The 18,946-nt window shown below is 37.3% G+C and overlaps 6 protein-coding genes across 6 annotated transcripts; 5 read left to right on the top strand and 1 right to left on the bottom strand.

Moving 5' to 3' along the window:
- Positions 1-762: 762 nt before the first annotated feature.
- BATDEDRAFT_24302 (uncharacterized protein) lies at positions 763-1,776 on the top strand (the record flags this gene model as incomplete). The annotated part of the gene is made up of 1 exon (XM_006678340.1): positions 763-1,776. The coding sequence occupies one exon, from the start codon at positions 763-765 to the stop codon at positions 1,774-1,776; it is 1,014 nt and encodes a 337-aa protein (XP_006678403.1).
- Positions 1,777-3,013: 1,237 nt separating this feature from the next.
- BATDEDRAFT_24301 (uncharacterized protein) lies at positions 3,014-3,982 on the bottom strand (the record flags this gene model as incomplete). The annotated part of the gene is made up of 1 exon (XM_006678339.1): positions 3,014-3,982. The coding sequence occupies one exon, from the start codon at positions 3,980-3,982 to the stop codon at positions 3,014-3,016; it is 969 nt and encodes a 322-aa protein (XP_006678402.1).
- A 2,373-nt stretch (positions 3,983-6,355) lies between these two features.
- BATDEDRAFT_24300 (uncharacterized protein) lies at positions 6,356-8,002 on the top strand (the record flags this gene model as incomplete). The annotated part of the gene is made up of 4 exons (XM_006678338.1): positions 6,356-6,541; positions 6,617-7,523; positions 7,593-7,782; positions 7,855-8,002. 4 exons carry the CDS (start codon positions 6,356-6,358, stop codon positions 8,000-8,002), a joined length of 1,431 nt encoding a protein of 476 aa, XP_006678401.1.
- A 1,212-nt stretch (positions 8,003-9,214) lies between these two features.
- On the top strand, positions 9,215-10,441 carry BATDEDRAFT_88289 (uncharacterized protein; the record flags this gene model as incomplete). Its single annotated transcript, XM_006678658.1, has 1 exon — positions 9,215-10,441. One exon carries the CDS (start codon positions 9,215-9,217, stop codon positions 10,439-10,441), a length of 1,227 nt encoding a protein of 408 aa, XP_006678721.1.
- A 2,801-nt stretch (positions 10,442-13,242) lies between these two features.
- BATDEDRAFT_24299 (uncharacterized protein) lies at positions 13,243-14,937 on the top strand (the record flags this gene model as incomplete). The annotated part of the gene is made up of 4 exons (XM_006678337.1): positions 13,243-13,402; positions 13,472-13,891; positions 14,123-14,389; positions 14,444-14,937. 4 exons carry the CDS (start codon positions 13,243-13,245, stop codon positions 14,935-14,937), a joined length of 1,341 nt encoding a protein of 446 aa, XP_006678400.1.
- A 3,301-nt stretch (positions 14,938-18,238) lies between these two features.
- Positions 18,239-18,946, top strand: BATDEDRAFT_24298 (uncharacterized protein; the record flags this gene model as incomplete). Its single annotated transcript, XM_006678336.1, has 1 exon — positions 18,239-18,946. The coding sequence occupies one exon, from the start codon at positions 18,239-18,241 to the stop codon at positions 18,944-18,946; it is 708 nt and encodes a 235-aa protein (XP_006678399.1).

Genomic DNA, 18,946 nt, shown 5'->3' with positions numbered 1-18,946 from the left:
AGTCAATAGTCTAATGTGTTGGATAATATTGAAATGGTTTGTTCAAGTGTAGTGAATCCAAGACATGTATGCTAATCCTGTGACGAGATCAAATCAGAATACTTTGTGTATATCGAGTTGATGGTGTTGGCGGGATTCCATCAAAGTCTCCCTAGTAACAACTCACAAGGCGGCGGAATCCCGTTAAAATTTCCAAATGATCGAGTGTCTTGGATTTGCCATGTTGAAAGTATTGATGTCGTAGTTTTGACGAATGAAATATTGTCATGATTGTCAGTTTCATACTGCATCATGCAGAATTGTAGTATAATGGTATATCATTGATATCAATTGTGTCGAAACAGGGCTGCTTGAAAGATTTTACTGTTGATATTTGGCCAACTGTTGTATGAACAAGCCATTGTCGTTATACCAGCCCCAACTTGAGACTAACCAGCTTTGGCAGCCCATTTCAACATTTTTTAATAGAAAAATCAAAGCTATCTAGTCCCTTAATTGTGTATCCTATTTCATCCAATAAGTTGAAGGGCTATATGTATAAAGGAACCTACACATGAGTATTTGTGTTATGTATACCTAAATAGAAGCCGAGTTGTCCCTGCATAAGCTTATATGTCCCTTATCCCTTGATCATGCTCTTAACTGTCGCAAAAGTACTTAAATAAAGGCAGTTTGTGGTCCATAACCACAACCAACCCATTCATTACCAAGGATTGACCTACTGAATTGACAAACTTTATCACATTCATTCTCATTGACAGGATGAAATTCATATCAGTTATTGTGTTGTCGCTATTGTCGACGACCATCAGTGCAGTAGTCATTGATCGTCCGTCTACCAGTGAATCAGAAGCTGTAAAAGAATGTTCAGCTCAAATGCAGCAACACACTGATGCTTGCTCTTCAACTGGAACAGAACAACAATCTACTGAAACCAATCATGATGTAGCTCAGTCGACTATAGATCTTGATGATTCAAACAGCTCTGCCGACGAGTCCAATGAATCACAGTCACCCTCTCAGTCCAAACAGTCAGATGATGCATATGGTGGTATATCTCATAGTGATGTTGAATCTCCTAAAGGTCGCACCTCGGAAAGTCGATGGTCTATTCCCACGCCTGAGCAAAAATCGGATAAACTCAAGAGACTCGAGAGAACCATGAAACATCTTGGTATGAAGATTCCAAGCGAAGTTGGAGAGGGATATCCACATAATATGAGCGATGAACTTTTTCAGATTCTGATGGATCATGATTGGAAAGGACATGACGTTCCTGATGGTATGAGAATGAATCAACGAAAGGCAGTATTGGGATCAAAATGGGAGCGCCACATGCTGGATCTTGAGCCTCCTGAAGAAGGATCAATAGAGGTTATATCTAAACCTACCCCACAATTAAAATCCAGCTTGAAATCAGGAAACACCGAGTTTATTCCTGGAAAACACGACCCAAAGCAAGGTAATTCTAGGGATTTCCTACAGCGGTTACTTCGCGATATCGGTTTAAAGAAACCTAAAGTAAGCTTTGCGACTGAAAATGAAATCTTTGAATATGAAAGTCAGCCTACTACATCAACAAGTGATTATGATGAAAGTCAACCTACTACATCAACAAGTGATTATGATGAAAGTCAACCTACTACATCAGCAAGCAATGAGAATGGAGAACAATCAACTCAGAAACGCAAATCAAAGTTCAAACTCAAAATCAAAACCAAGAAATTCGAACTACCAAAACTCAAAGTGTATAATAGAGCAGCATTTGGACACTAGACTGCTTAGTGGTCCGATTTCATCTTTTGTAAAACTGAAATCACAATACCAACAACTTTGTCTAGAGTGTGCTATATAATGGTATGTGTTGCATGATGAAACATTTTTTCTTATCTCGTTTGTCCTGTAACACTCGACCTCATTCATTCACTCATTCAATAAACGCTTTTTACTATCAATACAATAGTGTTTGATCATATTGTACCAATCGACCAGTATACGATTACTGAATCCATTATACTTTGGTATTTACCACTGCAAGTGTATACCGGAATATAGTCACATTGATACAGTCGATACTAACATGTCAACCATGTAAACCATGTTGCATGCATAGGGTCACTCGCAATACTATTTGACTATCAATGGCAATGTCAAGCAAATACTATCCAATAGTTTCAATATACATAGCTTGTAGTTGGACACGATCGGTATTCTTATACACATGTTGTAGTTGTATGCATTGCACTCGCCGAGTTGTGCATTTGTGGATTTGTTTGATGCAACTGTTGATATTGATTGGGACGACGATCGATGTTTCTGGTTGTGGTTGTAGTGTATGCTATATCACCAGATGACATGCTATGTGATCATACTGCATACATTACACTATACAGCTGACTACATGCAAATGATTGATACTGATCATTGCAAGTACACAACAATGTGACAAGTGACTGTCAAATCAAATATGGCTGATATGTTGAATTATGGACAGATTTGTTGTATATACTGGATGTGGATGTGGATACAAAACATCGGTTGATACATATCGTATCATTCAAGACCAAAACAATGTGATGTGACGTTCAATGTCAGTTTGTAGCATGTCAATGGAATATGTGCAAATATTAAACATGGATTTGTGGATACTGTCAGATTGTCAAAACCAGCCGAATCATTCGTATCAAATAGTCCAGTGATACCAATGAATTGGTGTCAAATGGAGTGGGTTGATTGGTAACCCAAAATGACAATATACACAATCGCACGGATCTAGCAATGACACTGCAATGATCAATACAATGCATGGTAGTTGATTGGTGCAATATGATCAAGTCATTAGTCTAATACACATGGTTTGGCAATAAAAGGTGTTTATTGAATGAGTGAGATTGGATGCATGACAAATCAAAAGTAAACCAACATGTAATACACGCTGCATTGTAGTATATTCTAGATGAAATTGTTGATAACCCACTGAGCTGGAACAATGTGACAAGTCTGGTTGAAGAGTTTATTGCTGAGCATCGGGAATTTGTTGTTGAGAATCGGAAGCTTGTTGCTCATCCACCTCCTCATGGTTTTCAAGATCTTGCTCATCCACCTCCTCATGGTTTTCGAGATCTTGCTCATCCACCTCCTCATGGTTTTGAAGATCTCGCCCATCCACATACTCTTCCTTGAAGTCGTCAAGATTTTGTTGCTCGGTCGCATCCTCGTTTGAAAAAACTTCATCAGATTCAGGACTTTCTTCGGTCTCGGGTTCAGGACTTTCTTCGGTCTCGGGTTCAGAACTATCGGTCTCGGGCTTTGGGAAAAGTCCTTTGAATCCATGTTTTGCAATTATATCTAGTAACACACTGTTTACTTCAACAACGCACTTTGTAAATCCAGGAAGGAATACTTCAAGTGTCATATTCTCATGGCGTGGTCCTGTATTTATACGATACCTCGGCGAAAGATTCATAAGTTGTGTCTCAGAATCGGTCACCCTGTGACCCACATCAAAGCAAATCGAATCGAGATTATCCGATTGTTTTTTGAGACCTTCATAAACGGTAATCTGACGACTAATCTCATTCTCAAGGTTTTCAACCGTTTCTCCATAATTTGAAGCGCCACCGTTTTCCCAAGGTTTACTTTTCAAATCTTCAAGGCGTCTTTTCAGTCGAACTATCAAATTTCTTTGAGCTATAGCCTCCGATTCTTTTTCATTAAGCTCTTTACCTACTTTTTTTGCAAACATTCTATCTCTTGCGTAGGTTTGAATCATAACTACTTCGTTCGACGAAAATGGGTCACAGTTGACTTCTTTTGGATCAAAAATTGGAGTAGGAGTAGATTCAGCACTTGTAGTCGAGCTGGGAATGACTGTTGAAGTGCTAGATTCAGTACTTGTGGTAGCAGTAGTAAGAATCGGGTTGGCGACTGTGATTGAGCAGACAGCCAATATCGATGATAAAACGGTGATTGCGAGTTTCATTATATTGATTTGTTGAGCAGGGTGTGATAAATGCCATTCAAGAGGTTGGTTTGGTGTCGTATTTATACTTGTTATTGGTCGGATAATTTTAAAAGCATGTTCCTTGAATTACCTTCCTAAGGAACTTGTGTTTTGGTCAGGGTTAATAACAGCGGTTTACTGTCATTAGTGTCAAGATAACTTTCAAAGAATCCCTTTACACAATGACTCACTATTGAAGCTGGAAGCGTAGTATTAGGGCTAGTAATTTCAAGGATGTGTTGTGATAATATCATAATGCAGCAAGCATACTGCTTACATCACGCACACCAAACCGACTTCGTGATATGCGAGTATTGCAGTTTGACCAAATCACAATCACACATATTGTCGACTGTCTAACTCGTTGATATTCAAACCGTGTCATCACTAGTCACAATATAATGGTTGACTGACTTGTTTGATTGACCTGACATTGACACTTTGCAAACCTCGACTTGATTCATCAACTTGTATATTCATATAATATTGGGCTTGTATCATCACGTTGGACTCGTTATCAAACACCTTGATGTGTCCATGCAACACAAACTCGATATACACACATTGGTTACTGTTTGGCATGACTGGGTTGATCATACATACCAGACAATGCAACTGTATTAGTTGTATGATACAATCAATCATGGTTGGTTCATCACCATCAAATATCAAATGTTGATCACGTATACATTGATTTGTAATTGCATGGCTCGTTGGCAATACACACTATGATATGCTTGACAAGTTGTTGATTTGCAGTAATCAAATGTGCATCACCTGTAACATTGGATGTAATTGACGAGTTGTAACCACAAGTCAACAGTCATGGATATGTTGGTGATTGTATTGACTACATGATTGGTATTGATTAGCTGTCATGATCGATTGGTGAACAATACAATCCACATTGATTATGACGTGTTGCAACTGGTTGATATATGCAGATTCGACTGATGATCGAGTATATGTTGATGAGTAACTCTGTCACTGTTGGTTTGGATTGGTCATTGCTACTGCTTGTATATGCAGTGTATTCATGTGTGATGTATTGAATATCGGTGTTGTGTATGTTGAACCTGTTGGACAATATATTGTCATGTCGCATCAAATCGCACCACATTTAGACTGCAATCATTGATTCGTTGGTTTAGTGATCGACTCGACTCACATTCGACTTGTGGTCACAAATATGCATTGCTGATTGACAGGAATATATCAGACTCGGACATGGTGTATATCAGTTGCATATACCAATCACTGATGCAATTGATGATGATCGATTAATCAATCAATTGGATATCAACACCAATGTCAATCCATTATCACATGGATACTCGCAGTTGTGACCTGAGTTCAGTCAGTAATATTGGTTCATGTAGTATATTGTATAGTCAACCATGCACATACACATGCATGTCATTGTCAATTGATGGTCGTTTGTGAACAACTTGAGAATATTGAATTAACATTGAATCAACATTGAATCTATTCAACATACCATGTCACACTGTACATTGGTGTTGATGCATGAGAAAATGGTTGATAGTTTATGATGTATACACAACAAATAGTTGTTACAAACCATGATTTTCTACATCAAAAATATGAATCTTGCAAAATCGATATGAATTGCTGCTATTAAAACCATTTACTACGCTACCACTGTTATTTCCAAATCTGTTGAATTGATTGAAATCGTAACTAAACAAATCTACTGAGATATGTCCAACAAAACAATCATGTCAATCATGTCGAATGTGATTTATTGATCAGCTATCCGTGAGCCATGAGCCATGAACAATGATAAATAGAATGAAACTTTGCGGCTTTGATTTGAACATTGACAACTATGCAAGTTGGTTTCAAGTTTACTGTGTGCATTGACACATGGTCACACATTGACAGATCAACAGATTACAGCTAGCGACAATCTGAATCAACTTTGGATGATATATATTTATATTTCAACAACCATTTCGACATGGTTTGAATCACTCGGACAGATCAAATACATGACCAATTGAACAATCAGTCAAATATTTGGTATACAGTGACAGCATATGTTGTGGTAATGGATTGTAAATGCGATGATAACTACCTGATTACTGGATAGATGACCGCAATTGGAGAGATCAACGCAGCATACTACTGAGGTCAATTATACACCAACAGCAATGCTTGTTATTAATCCACCCTACAGGGTGTTTTTGGGCTTCCTCACCCTACATGGTGTACTTGTGTTTTCTAAATGTACATTTGAAAAGTGCTGATTGTCACCCTTGAAGCTGTCGTCATTATAAAATGGTAGTTATGTATCAGATTCACGACACTTTCATCACACTACTCGATACAATGTTGATTACTCTAGAATGCGTTATACTTGCGTTGCAGGCGGTTGCTGCAGTTCGACTTGCATTACATTCACCTTTTGAAAGTGCCAGTCAATCAAACAATAGGCTATCAAAACGATCACCCGTTCAATTGGATGGTGATTTTACAAAATGTTACACAATGAGATTTAATGTTCATGGAGTCAATGTATGTATCATGTCATGCATTGTAGTTTGATATCAGTTTGCACCACGTTTAATCAATCTCACTCGTTTAAAATAGTTGAATTTACAAGTCGATTCAACAATTTCTAATATAGTCGTACCACTTCCTAGTTCAAGCAGCGATGTGAGTTTGACTCCGCAACACACTTCAAATGGACAACCCGTTACTATATATTACAAAGGCGAAGAGTATAATGGAGTTACATCCACAGCTACTGTGACGATTCCGGGTACTAGTATAACTGGCGCGAATTTACCAGTGCTAGCAGTTGAAAAACAATCGGAGGATCTAGTTGGTATTCATCCAGAGTTTGATGGAGTATTTGGGTTTGCCTATTCCTCATTTTCAAAGCGTCGTTCACCAGCCACTGCGATGGATGCTTTGTACAAAGATGGTAACATTCCTAAAAATGAGGTTGGTCTTCAACTATGTCCGTATGGCATGCTTTCAGATAGCTTCATCAATATAGGAAACACAAAAGTAACTGCAAAATGCGGAACGGATGGAAGGAGTATTGCATGGGTACGATCACCATCAAATGATCAATTTAGTATCAACATCAAGAGTATACTAGTCAATGAGAAACCAGTGGAGCTGCCGGCTGAATTTCAAAAAAGGGTGAAAGATGGACGTACTTTGTATTCGGTTATACAAACATGCCTTACATATATGTATTTCCCTAGAGTAGTCGTGGATACGTTGGTTGATGCTATTGTTGATAGTGGTGCGATCACTGTCAAAAAAATTATGCTTAGTAACAAACTCAACTCGAGAGAAATTGAAAAAATATTTTTGAAAAACTACGCAATGCTTGAATCCGGTTTTAGTATCGATTGGAATATGATGCCGACGCTTACAATTACAATGTTTGCTGAAAAACCCGTAACTGTTGAAAATAGCAACTCCGTTGTAACAATCGAACTGGGTCCCAAAGACTATATGCAAAGATATGATTCTAAAAATTGTAAATATTTGACAATTGTATGCAATATGTTGTTCGATTAACCTGACTGACATACATGTTGAATTATAGTGGTGTTTGCTGTAAAAGCTGGTTCAAATGATTATGCAGTTCTTGGTATACCATTTATGAACCGACTTGGATTGACATTTGATTTACAAAATGCACGCATTGGGTTTGGTCCTGGATGTGGATGCGAAACTGTGACTGATGGATATCCTACTATTTCAAACAATGATCAGGTGCTCTGGCCATTAACACAGTAAGTTGTTTGATATTGATGTGTGTATGTGTCGATTGATATACTGATCATGAATTTGATGGGTACTGTTAGATTGCCTAAACAACCAAGTACTTCAGGTTCAGATGGCACATTTATTCGCAGAAGGAAACCAACAACTACAACTAATCAAGTAGCTGTACCTGAAAACACCCACCACACTGTCAAGAGTCACAAACAGACTCTCAATAAACTCGACTGAATACAATTCATTATAGACAAACTGATACTATACGTATATTTAATGTGGTGTGTTCATGTTTGATTGTGTGATATGTCCAAGCCATGCATGTATTGGATCAGTCCAGTGTGTATCGTAGTTGTTTGATACACGATGGTCACGCATGCTATTGCATTGGTAATACATGGTATGGATTGAATACGCATCATGATCGCATAGCTCAGTCACGATCCAATTGACATGAACAGTCAAGTCGTGTAGTTTGGGTTCAGCTTGACACATTTGTATTGTCAATCTCGGACAAAACATCAAAAGTGAATCAAAGTCAACTGAAACAACCAACATACTGGATCCAGTATGTGTAGTCGCACTGGGTTGTATATACTGACCACAGTAAACAACTCGAGTGTCATTTTGCTGGTTGTGGTTATGAGTACATGCCAGTGTTTGATACATACAGCGTTACAATGATGTGCCAGCAACAATGTGATGGAACTGGATGTGCAATATTAAAACCATGTCCAGAATACGTGATATAACGACAACTTGCAGCCATATTGATGTAAATGGATTACTAAATAACAGTGTTGGCATGCAAACAGCAGTTGTATTACTGACATGTGTCATGATTGTTGTTGAACTAGATTGTGATTGTATCTGTGATTCAGAATACAATAAATGTGCAGAGTTGTATTGACAACATTGACAATTAAACACGATACATGAATGTGGGTTCAAACTTGTTGATCGTACAATGTATGACTACTAAGAGTGCACAAAGTGTAGATTTAACACTATAGTCTGATTGTGTGTCATATGATGATCGTTGTATATCAAACACGCAATGCAGTCAATGTGTAGTAACCATTGTATGTTGCAATGCAGAATACAGTCATTTCACAATGAATACGATTGTAAATCAAAGTGTTTGTGGCTGCACAACACTCATGAAGGGTGTGCTTTTCAATATACCTGATCAAAGGGTCGTAAAAGCATAATTCAATCGGCATGATCATCAAATTAATCGATATGAATAGGGAGAATTATACTGTCTAGTTTGATAGTGGCTCACTACAAGCAATCAAGTAGCCCTGTGTCGTTGGTTAACCTAAAAGGGTTAGGGTTGGTTTTCTATACAAAACATACAAAAATACAATGCATTCAATTTCATAATCGACACCAGTCTCGACACTCTACTTTTGTATTAATAGTTTAAACCCATTGACCAGTCTAATGAAATTGGTTGATATTTTATTCGTATTGAGCGCAGCAGCAACCGCCAATGCAATACTGATATCGGCTGATAACAATGGTTCACCACAAGCATCAAGCACTTTCAGTCAAGTGTCTGACCCAACTGATGAACCTAATACAGGCACTTCCAACGACTTGCAAAGTATAGTGGATGCAGTTAAGTTAAGCATTTTCGACGAAGACTGGCAAAATATATTTGATCCGATTGATCCAAGTACTTCCAGCCAAGACCAGCAACAACCGATTGATCAACCCAGTTCAAGTACTTCCAGTCAAGTATCTGGCCCGACTAATGAGCTTATTCTAGAGATTCCCGACCAAAACTGGCAAGACATAATGGATGAACTTGATTCAAGCATTTTCGACGAAAACTGGCGAAACATATTAGATCCAATTGATCCAGGTACTTCAAATGAAGACTGGCAAAATATAGTGAATCAACCCAGTTCGAGCACTTCCAGTCAAGTTCCTGACCCAATTGATCAAGTCAGTCCAAACACTTTTGACAAATACCAACAACAACCAGCTGATAAAACCAGTTCAAGTATTCCCAATCAAACCCAGCAACACCTAATGGATGCAACTGATTTAAATATTCCCAACAAAGATCAGCAACAGCCGATTGATCAACCCAGTCAAAGCACTCCCAAACAAAGTCGGAAACGACGAATTGATCAGCCCAGTTCAGACACTCCAAAACGAGATCGAAAACAACCGATTGATCAACCTAATCCAAGTACTTCTGGTAAATATTGGATACCACTATTTGTTATAATTAATCTAAATATTCCCAGTCAAGACCAACAACAGCCAATGAATCAACCCATTCCAAGTACTTCCAGTCAAGACCAACAACAACCAATGGACCAAGACGAATCTGCCAATACTAGTTCAAATCAAGTGATTGTATTAAGTCAAAAATATCAGAGAACCTTTAATCGCATGAAGAAAAGACTTGAAGCGTTTAAAGAATTACGAGACAAAAAATGGCAACAATATCGTAGGTATGTAGACCTTGAATTCGAACAACAAATGACGTTAGCAATGGGAAAAGAAATATCTGGATCAAAATACGATCCAAACGTTCAAAAGCAATTAAAACAAGAGTATAAAAAGTTGGTTAAAAAAGTAACCAATGCCAGATATGAATTAAAACAGTTTATGAAAAAGCATGATTTGGAATTTGATGAGTCAGACCCAGATTGATGATGTGTCGATGAATTTGATTTTGAATAAATTTAAACTTTCTGATATGTGTTGATACTTGTCGAGTATTGTGAATGGGTCAACAACCATATCATTGATTGTATACTGTGTTGGATATTACATCAACAGTTACTGGATTGTTGATTGATACATTGACATGGTTTGTTCCATATACATCAATGACATGATAACAATCAGTGTTGATTGTAACTATCAGTCATACTTGCAATCACTTGTCAATTGCATGATACCACCAACTAACCATGTCGTGTATTGTACAACAAACGGAGCAATACACTTGTTCAAAGTCTGTCACAAGCAAAATGTGTTTGCCATGTCACTGTCAATGTTGGAAATCACAACATACAATGTTTGATTGAAGGATTCAACACGCCATTACAAAACAGCATTGCCTTTTATCAAGAATATACTAAAACTAACCAATACGTTAATGCCTTGCAATATATTGTGTTTGACTACAATCACATCCATCATTGTGCAGTTGGTGATATTGCTGAATCAAGATATGAAAGTGATCCATCAAGTGGTTCAATTAAAACAAACACTGCAAACCATTCAATCAGTGTTGGAAATTGTGTTGGAATACTGAATGGACAAACCTTTGAGTAAAATACAAGTCAATATACAGTAATGCTGTGTATACTATGTATACTGTGGTTAGTGGAAATGATTACTCGTATCCAATTTCAGATGATGATCAAATAATTCAGACTTGCAAGTATTATGAATTTGAACACATCCAAATTGCTGAAACGTTTGTTACTGAATCTAGAAACCCAGATCCAACAATGACAAATAATCAGTGTCAAAACAGAAATCAATTGGATGCATTATCAACAATTAGTGAACATGAAAACAACAAAACATATGACATATGACAGGACATTTCAAACAACTTGTTTTCTAGAGCAACTATAAATGCCATTCATTGACTCGATCAAAAACTACAACAATTACTTGCAATGCATTCATATTTAACATCCAAATTTGACATACATATCCAGTTCAACAACAAGAAGCGTCAAACAAGTGGTATCATGATTACTATTCACAAAACAAGCAAATTGGACAACAGCGCTGTCGCAACTATTATGCTTTAAACTCGGAATCAGAAACGATGCAACTGAAAAAAGTACACAAAGTCGACGAGTATAGTTTATTGAATCATTCAACACCAATATCGTGTACTTGAAAATCAATGACATCAATTCCACCATCTACCAGAAACATGTTTGTTGCGGTGTGTTATTTGATGTGAATTTTGCACCAGTATGTTCATGTCTGATACAATTCATGGCTGTTATTGGACTTTGTACGACTGAACCATTGTTCAAATGTGATGTTTATGCCACTGTTGTAAATCGAATGGGTGCATATTGAAATACACGATATTGTTGTAATATATTGTAGTATGTCTTGTATGCAAAATACGACAATCTCTCGAGTTTGAATTCATTGCAAATATACACCAGACATTCATCAAACTGAACCTTTTAGTATTTTTGCTTGCTTGAAATAGCTCCAGCAAACAAACAAGCGTTTCTGCAATGCACATTGTGTATGCTACACCAACAACATCATTGATGGTCAATACACACAAGTATTGTTGATGTACACTTTGAGTTCCAAGACTGTATTTTTTGTAGCGGGAAAGTCGTGGGAAAGCTGCACATTGAATTGCACTGTTTTGAGTTCCACTTTAAACATCTGTTCAGCAATCAGTCCATACTTTTGACAAGCTCATGTATGAATGATGGTTTATCAGTGTTTTTATCAAGACACGGTAAATTGGTTCATGATCAATGATTTGAGTTGGTTTCAATGTTACTGCATTGATGACATTGAGTGCATCTGAAACAGCAACATCATCATTTGATTCGAGTTTCAAACGATAATTATTGACTGTGTTGTGTCAAACTGCAGATTCACTGCTATTGGATTCAGACTCTGTAGCAAGACTTTCTGTGTGATGAAACAGCATCTGAAACTGCACCAATCGTTTGATTTCCAATAATATGAGCATCGTCCATAATAATATCATCAGCGGTTTGTGGTTCAGCATTTACCATTATACGAATCCAGTGAATATATTGATTGTAGGTTTGTAAACAGAGGCTACAAGCCAGCAGTGACATCATTTGCAGACTTTTGACTTTGAAAGTATTCATAATTTCTGATATGTTACTATCATACAGCAAGGCACATTGCAGTTGCTCAATTTGTCGACTTTTATTGGCAACCTATTATGTATCAGCCACAAATCTGATATTGCAGACTTGTAGATGCTTAAAAATGGGTTTTCAAATTGACTTTTGAATTTGAGGATCGTGAACATATGATGGCATATTGATGGTTGTCATTATTGGCAAGTGTGTTGCAGTTGATTGAAGATGTGATGGAATGAATCAATATTCGATTGTGTTGTTTATTAACAAGAAAGTGAGTGTGTTTATAAAATGGAAGAAACCAAGAAAGTCATGTGAATCCCAATTCAAACGTCATTGTTGATGGTTTTTGATTGTTAAACTATTCAGAAATGTCTCACATTCACACACTACTAATGTCTCACACAATGCAAGTCAACACTCTCACACTAGTAATGTCTCACATTAATGAGACATTAATTCTGGTGTAAATTTGACTAATTTCCAAATATTTAAATCGTGTGAATTGTCTTGAAATATCCCAAAATTTTGTTATTTTGACTCGATTAAAAAGTCGATTTTTGTTTTACAATTTGACAAATAAATTGCTTTTTTACTCTTTTTCTTTTTCATAAAATGCCAAAACGATACCTCGATGTTGAATACAACACTATTTCTACTGAAATCGATGTGACTGACTTTGAAGACCTGAGTGACGTTCAGGATACTATCAAGTCTGAGTATGGTCCTGCTATGGCTGACATTGATGCTCCTCAACTGCAACTCTACACCAACAGTAACAAGAGCCAACTAATCAACACCTGGGCTTTACTCGACTCTCTTCCTCAATAATACTTTACTCAAGATGGTTTTTGTGTTGTTATTGGTTGTTTACCTCTACCTCCAAGACAACCTACTCAAACTGACCTAGGTCCAACATCTGCAGCAGCCTCACCCGCACTACTGGATTTTTGGACTGCTTTCACAAACTACCCTAACCCTCTTGAAGGAAACACTGTTGTCCAACTTCCAGCAGACGTATTCATCCTTGGAAACCATTCAATTGGATCATCCATTTACATCCGTCCTTGTTATCCTAAACTTTTTGAAAAATCACTATCTATTGTGCAATCTGCTGATATACGTCATTTGATCATCCTTGGAAATCCTGGAATTGGCAAGACATATTTTAGTTACTTTTTGCTGTTGCATCTTGCTCGCTCTGGTGCTACAGTCGTGTATGAGAGTGGAGTTGATCAAAAAAGATATCTGCTTACTCCCAATGGTGTATTCGAAGGAGGAAAGCATGCTTTTTGGCAAATCTTGGATTCCTCGTCAACATTATACATTGTTGATGGCTCGGCACCTGTTGATGTTGATGCCAAGACCATTCTTGTTACTTTACCTCGTTGGGAAATTTGACATCGGTTTTCCAAGGGATCCTGCGACATTCGGTATATGCCAGTGTGGTCAAAAGAAGAATTGCATTCCTGTCGCTCAATGCTGTTTTCTACAGTCCCACAAGAATTGGTTGAAAGTCTGTATTTAAAGTGGGGAGGAATTGCTCGTTATGTTCTTAAATATGCATTGGTAAAAGAAAAACAGGATTTTCTCGACAAAGCTTTAAATATTTCCAATATCGATTCAGTTGTCAAGTCTTTTGGTAAATATGGTGAAAACCTAGACGCTTCAAGTTGTTTGATTCATATATCAGTCAAGGATGGCTTCCACAGTGGTCCTTATCAGTTTGCTCCTGACTATGTGGTTGATGAAATTTACAACCGTGTGTATGCCAGAGACTGAGATCATCTTATCAGATTCGTTTCTGTTACTCGAGAAATTGGTGAAACTGGTCAACTTAATAGGGTATTATTTGAAAAGCACGCTCATACAGTCATCGCTAAAGGTGGTTCATTCAAGATTCGTGATTTACGTACCAAGCTGGAGTCTACACTTCAACTGCCAATGGATCTTAGTACTTTGTTATTCTCCAACAATTCTCAAGTTCAAGACGCAACGAATTGCTATTTCCGTCCCATTAGCAATACTTTTGAATCTGTTGATTCGTTCATCAAGCCAAATCTACTTTTCCAAATGACCGGTGCCAAAGATCATCCTTGCAAACAAACTGAACTTTGTGATGTTTTGGAAATACTTGGTAATCCGTCAAAACCAGAACTGTATTTTGTTGTACCTCCTGATCGTTTTGCCTGTTTTACACGCCAAAGCTACCACGGAACAGATGGTCGAGTGTTGTCGCAAAACGATACTATTGCGAGTGTTGAGAAGTTGACTCGATTTGTTTTGACGTTTGAACCATCTCATCAATAAGGTATGTAGACTAGAATCAATGATTTTTATTGGCTGCATAACGCTAATCCTAACTCTGTTTCTTGACCTCGTTCTACACAACACACGGCGTTTGATTTCTTAAAGGTGAATAATATCGTATGGGTTCCATTGGACAACAAACCTCACTTTGTGGAAATGACCACTTTCATTGTCAAGAACTTCCCAATCGTGTAATTTAATCGCTTTGGTTTTGAAACCTATAGTTTCTTGTAAATAATTGCAAATCCCAAGACTGTTTTTCACCATACAGTTTTGAAACTAATATTTTGATTCAAGAACAAACTGCGTTTTCCTTTTTCTTTTGCAAATAAAAGTTGTTTTGTTGCTTACAATTTTGGACAATCAATTGACTGCCAAATTGTACAGCAGTTTTGCTGACATTGGATTTGTCCGATCGATAGTCTCGGGTTTCAAACTTGAGCCAAACTCCCAGCTGATAAAACACTGCAGGGATTGTTACAAGCACAAAAGCAGCTGTTTCAAGAGATGCTGGTATGATACAAGGAGTACCAGAAAGTATACTCTTACAAAGAATTGTTTGCAACTGAATTGAATCAAATAGCCATACGTGATAAACAGCGGGTTGATTGTGGCTTTATTTCCAATCAATGGTATTGACAAAAACAACCAGGGATGAGCCAGGATCAAGAGTTGGAGGCTAGACACAATCATGAATGGAATATGCTAGAGTATCAAAAAGATGATCAAAGAAAGCGTGAAATTCAACAGATCAGCAATGATGTCCAAATGCATAGTGTAATCAAGCAGATTTGAATCCATTTTGGCATTGCAAGACACAAATATCACATTTGGAAGAGTTGATTGGAAATATAAAGACTCGTACTCGATAAACACGGACTTGTCAGTGGTTTGATTTTATACTCTATCATTCTTACAACAAGATCCAGCTAAACCCAGTCTGTGTACATTAACGCTTAGTACTGGTTAAAAAACTACCCATTGTATCCAATTTGAGGCATCAAGTATGAGTCTGGCACAAATAGCTCGTATTTATTATGAATTACAAGCAAAGTTATTGACTATTCTACCCTAATACTTTTGACTTGAATTCCTTTCTGCGAATAATTTATGTTTTGACAACTTTGTACATGATTTAGCAGTAAGTGTCGGTTAAAAAAACTGTTATCATCGGGTGTTCTATCTATACTACTTTCAATCGATCAAATGTCAATATGCTTGTACAACAGTTTGGTACAACTGACTGTCTGTGGATTATTATCACATGGGTTAATGCTGACCTGATTTGCGATATTCAGTGTTGTTGGAATATCAACACAACATCAACATCAAACATCATATCAACACTGCACGTTGATGTTGATGAATGCAACATGAATATTGAAACAATGCATCATAATGCGTACAAGTCGCAGACTGCAGTTCAAACTCAATGCAAAGTGCACATTGTTACAGTTTGGTCATGAACAAAGCGATACGCACAATGTGCAGTTCATGTCTACGACTCGACTGATTGGTAGACAACGACCATTTGCATTGTTGAACAGTAAACTGAACAGTAAATGACCATCAAACGCATGGCTTGGTATCGACATTCAAGCAATCACCATGATTGTAATATTTGCAAGTTGTCCACAAGTTGTTTACAAACGACCATCAATTGACAATGACATGCATGTGTATGTGCATGGTTGACTATACAATATACTACATGAACCAATATTACTGGCTGAATACAAGTCACAATTGCAAGTATCCATGTGGTAATGGACTGACATTGGTGTTGATATTGAATTGATTGACTAATCGATCATCATCAATTGCATCAGTGATTGGTATAATCGACAGATATACACCATGTTCAAGTCTAATACATGTCGATATATGCGTGTCAATCAGCAATGCAGATTTGTGGCCATTACAGTCGAATGTGAGTCGAGTCGATCATTAAACCAACGAATCAATGATTGCATTATAAATGTGGTGCGATTTGATGCGACATGACAATATATTATCCAACAGGTTCAACATACACAACACCGATATCCAATACATCACACATGAATACACTGCATATACAAGCAGTAGCAATAACCAATCAAGACAAACAGTGACAGAGTTACACATCAACATATACTCGATCATCAGTCGAGTCTGCATATATCAATCAGTTGCAACACGTCATAATCAATGTGGATTGTATTGCTCACCAATCGATCATGACAGCTAATCAATACCAATCATGTAGTCAATACAATCACCAACATATCGATGATTGTTGACTGGCGGTTACAACTCGTCAATTGCATCCAATGTTACAGGTGATGCACATCTGATTACTGCAAATCAACAACTTGTCAATCATATCATAGTGTGTATTGCCAACAGACCATGCAATTACAAATCAATGTATACGTGATCAACATTTGATATTTGATGGTGATGAACCAACCATGATCGATTGTATCATGTAACTAATACAGTTGCATTGTCTGGTATTGATGATCAACCCATTCATGTCAAACAGTAACTAATGTGTGTATATCGAGTTTGTGTTGCATGGACACATCAAGGTGTTTGATAACGAGTCCAACGTGATGATACAAACCCAATATTATATGAATATACAAGTTGATGAATCAAGTCGAGGTTTGCAAAGTGTCGATATGTCAGGTCAACCAAACAAGTCAGTCAACCATTATATTGTGACTAGTGATGGCACGGTTTGAATGTCAACGAGTTGGACAGTCGACAATATGGGTGATTGTGATTTGGTCAAACCGCAACACTTGCATATCACTAAACCAGTTTGATGTACGTGGTGTAAGCAGTATGCATAAACTCGTTGATATCATGGACTATAACCAATATACATCACACATATGCAGTGGTAAATACCAACGTGTGATGTATCCAGTGATCGTATACTGGTCGATTGGTGCAATATGATCATGTCACATACTATTGTATTGGTGACAAATGGTCGTATAGATGACTGAATTATCATATACAAGTCATTGGTATCCTTGTCGCATTATGGTGCCATTACACAGTATTTCTACACAAATCACACCCTGATGCTACGTTTCCAATTTCAATAAGCAATTATATAAAGAAAGGGTATTTCAAAGTCATTTTAACATTGATAACAAATCAACACCAACCCTGATAGTAACACAAATCCCTTAGGACGGTCTCCAAGAAATATGCTTTTAATATCATTTATTCAATAATGGATATAAATATAGTTCAAAAACTGGCTCGTTGAATGACATTACAACTTGCGCAACCAACCACCAAAATGAAATTCTCAATTGCCGTACTGTCATCAATCCTTGCTGTCTGCTCAGTCACAGTTGCCAATCCAGTTGATCCCAGTTCGACCATGAGTGCTAAAGTCAGCACTGCGACAGTTCCTCCCAGTGCAACTGAAACTGCAAGTGCTAAAACTAGCATCTTGAACACTTTTAGTAGGTTTGGTTATCCGAAAAAATTAAAATCATATAATGAGTTTGGCAAGTATTGCTATTCAATTGGCTTGGAGGGAGTATTCATGATCGAAGAACACGCAACACTTTCAGTTAAAATCGACAAAATAGAGAAAGATATTCACAATGTAGATGCTCGGATCAAAGCTCAAAAAAACTTGCTGTATAATCTGGAGCAAGATTTTGACTTTTTAAATAGAGCCTCGGGTCAAGGATCAGTAGACCTCGACCTTGAAGCTAATATTAGAACCCAGCGTGAGTTTCTTGATGAACTCCAAGAGATTCTCCAAAAAATTCTTGATGGGTATCGGATTAGGCTTAAAAAAGATTCTGAGCAAGAATTGGAGCTTAAACATTACTTTGAGCATCACCATAAGTTTGAGGTGACAGATTCTGACGATAATATAAACCTGGAATCGTATCACTCGTACAAGAGTTGTTTTGACTTTTTCTACAGTTACTTTTCAAGTGTATTTTTACGGTTTGAGCAGGATGCTCAGCAGCAAGCTTCACAACCATAG

The sequence above is a fragment of the Batrachochytrium dendrobatidis genome (genome assembly GCF_000203795.2).
Source record: "Batrachochytrium dendrobatidis JAM81 unplaced genomic scaffold BATDEscaffold_5, whole genome shotgun sequence".
Classification (NCBI taxonomy): domain Eukaryota; kingdom Fungi; phylum Chytridiomycota; class Chytridiomycetes; order Rhizophydiales; genus Batrachochytrium; species Batrachochytrium dendrobatidis.
This window is presented reverse-complemented; position numbering and strand designations above follow the sequence as displayed.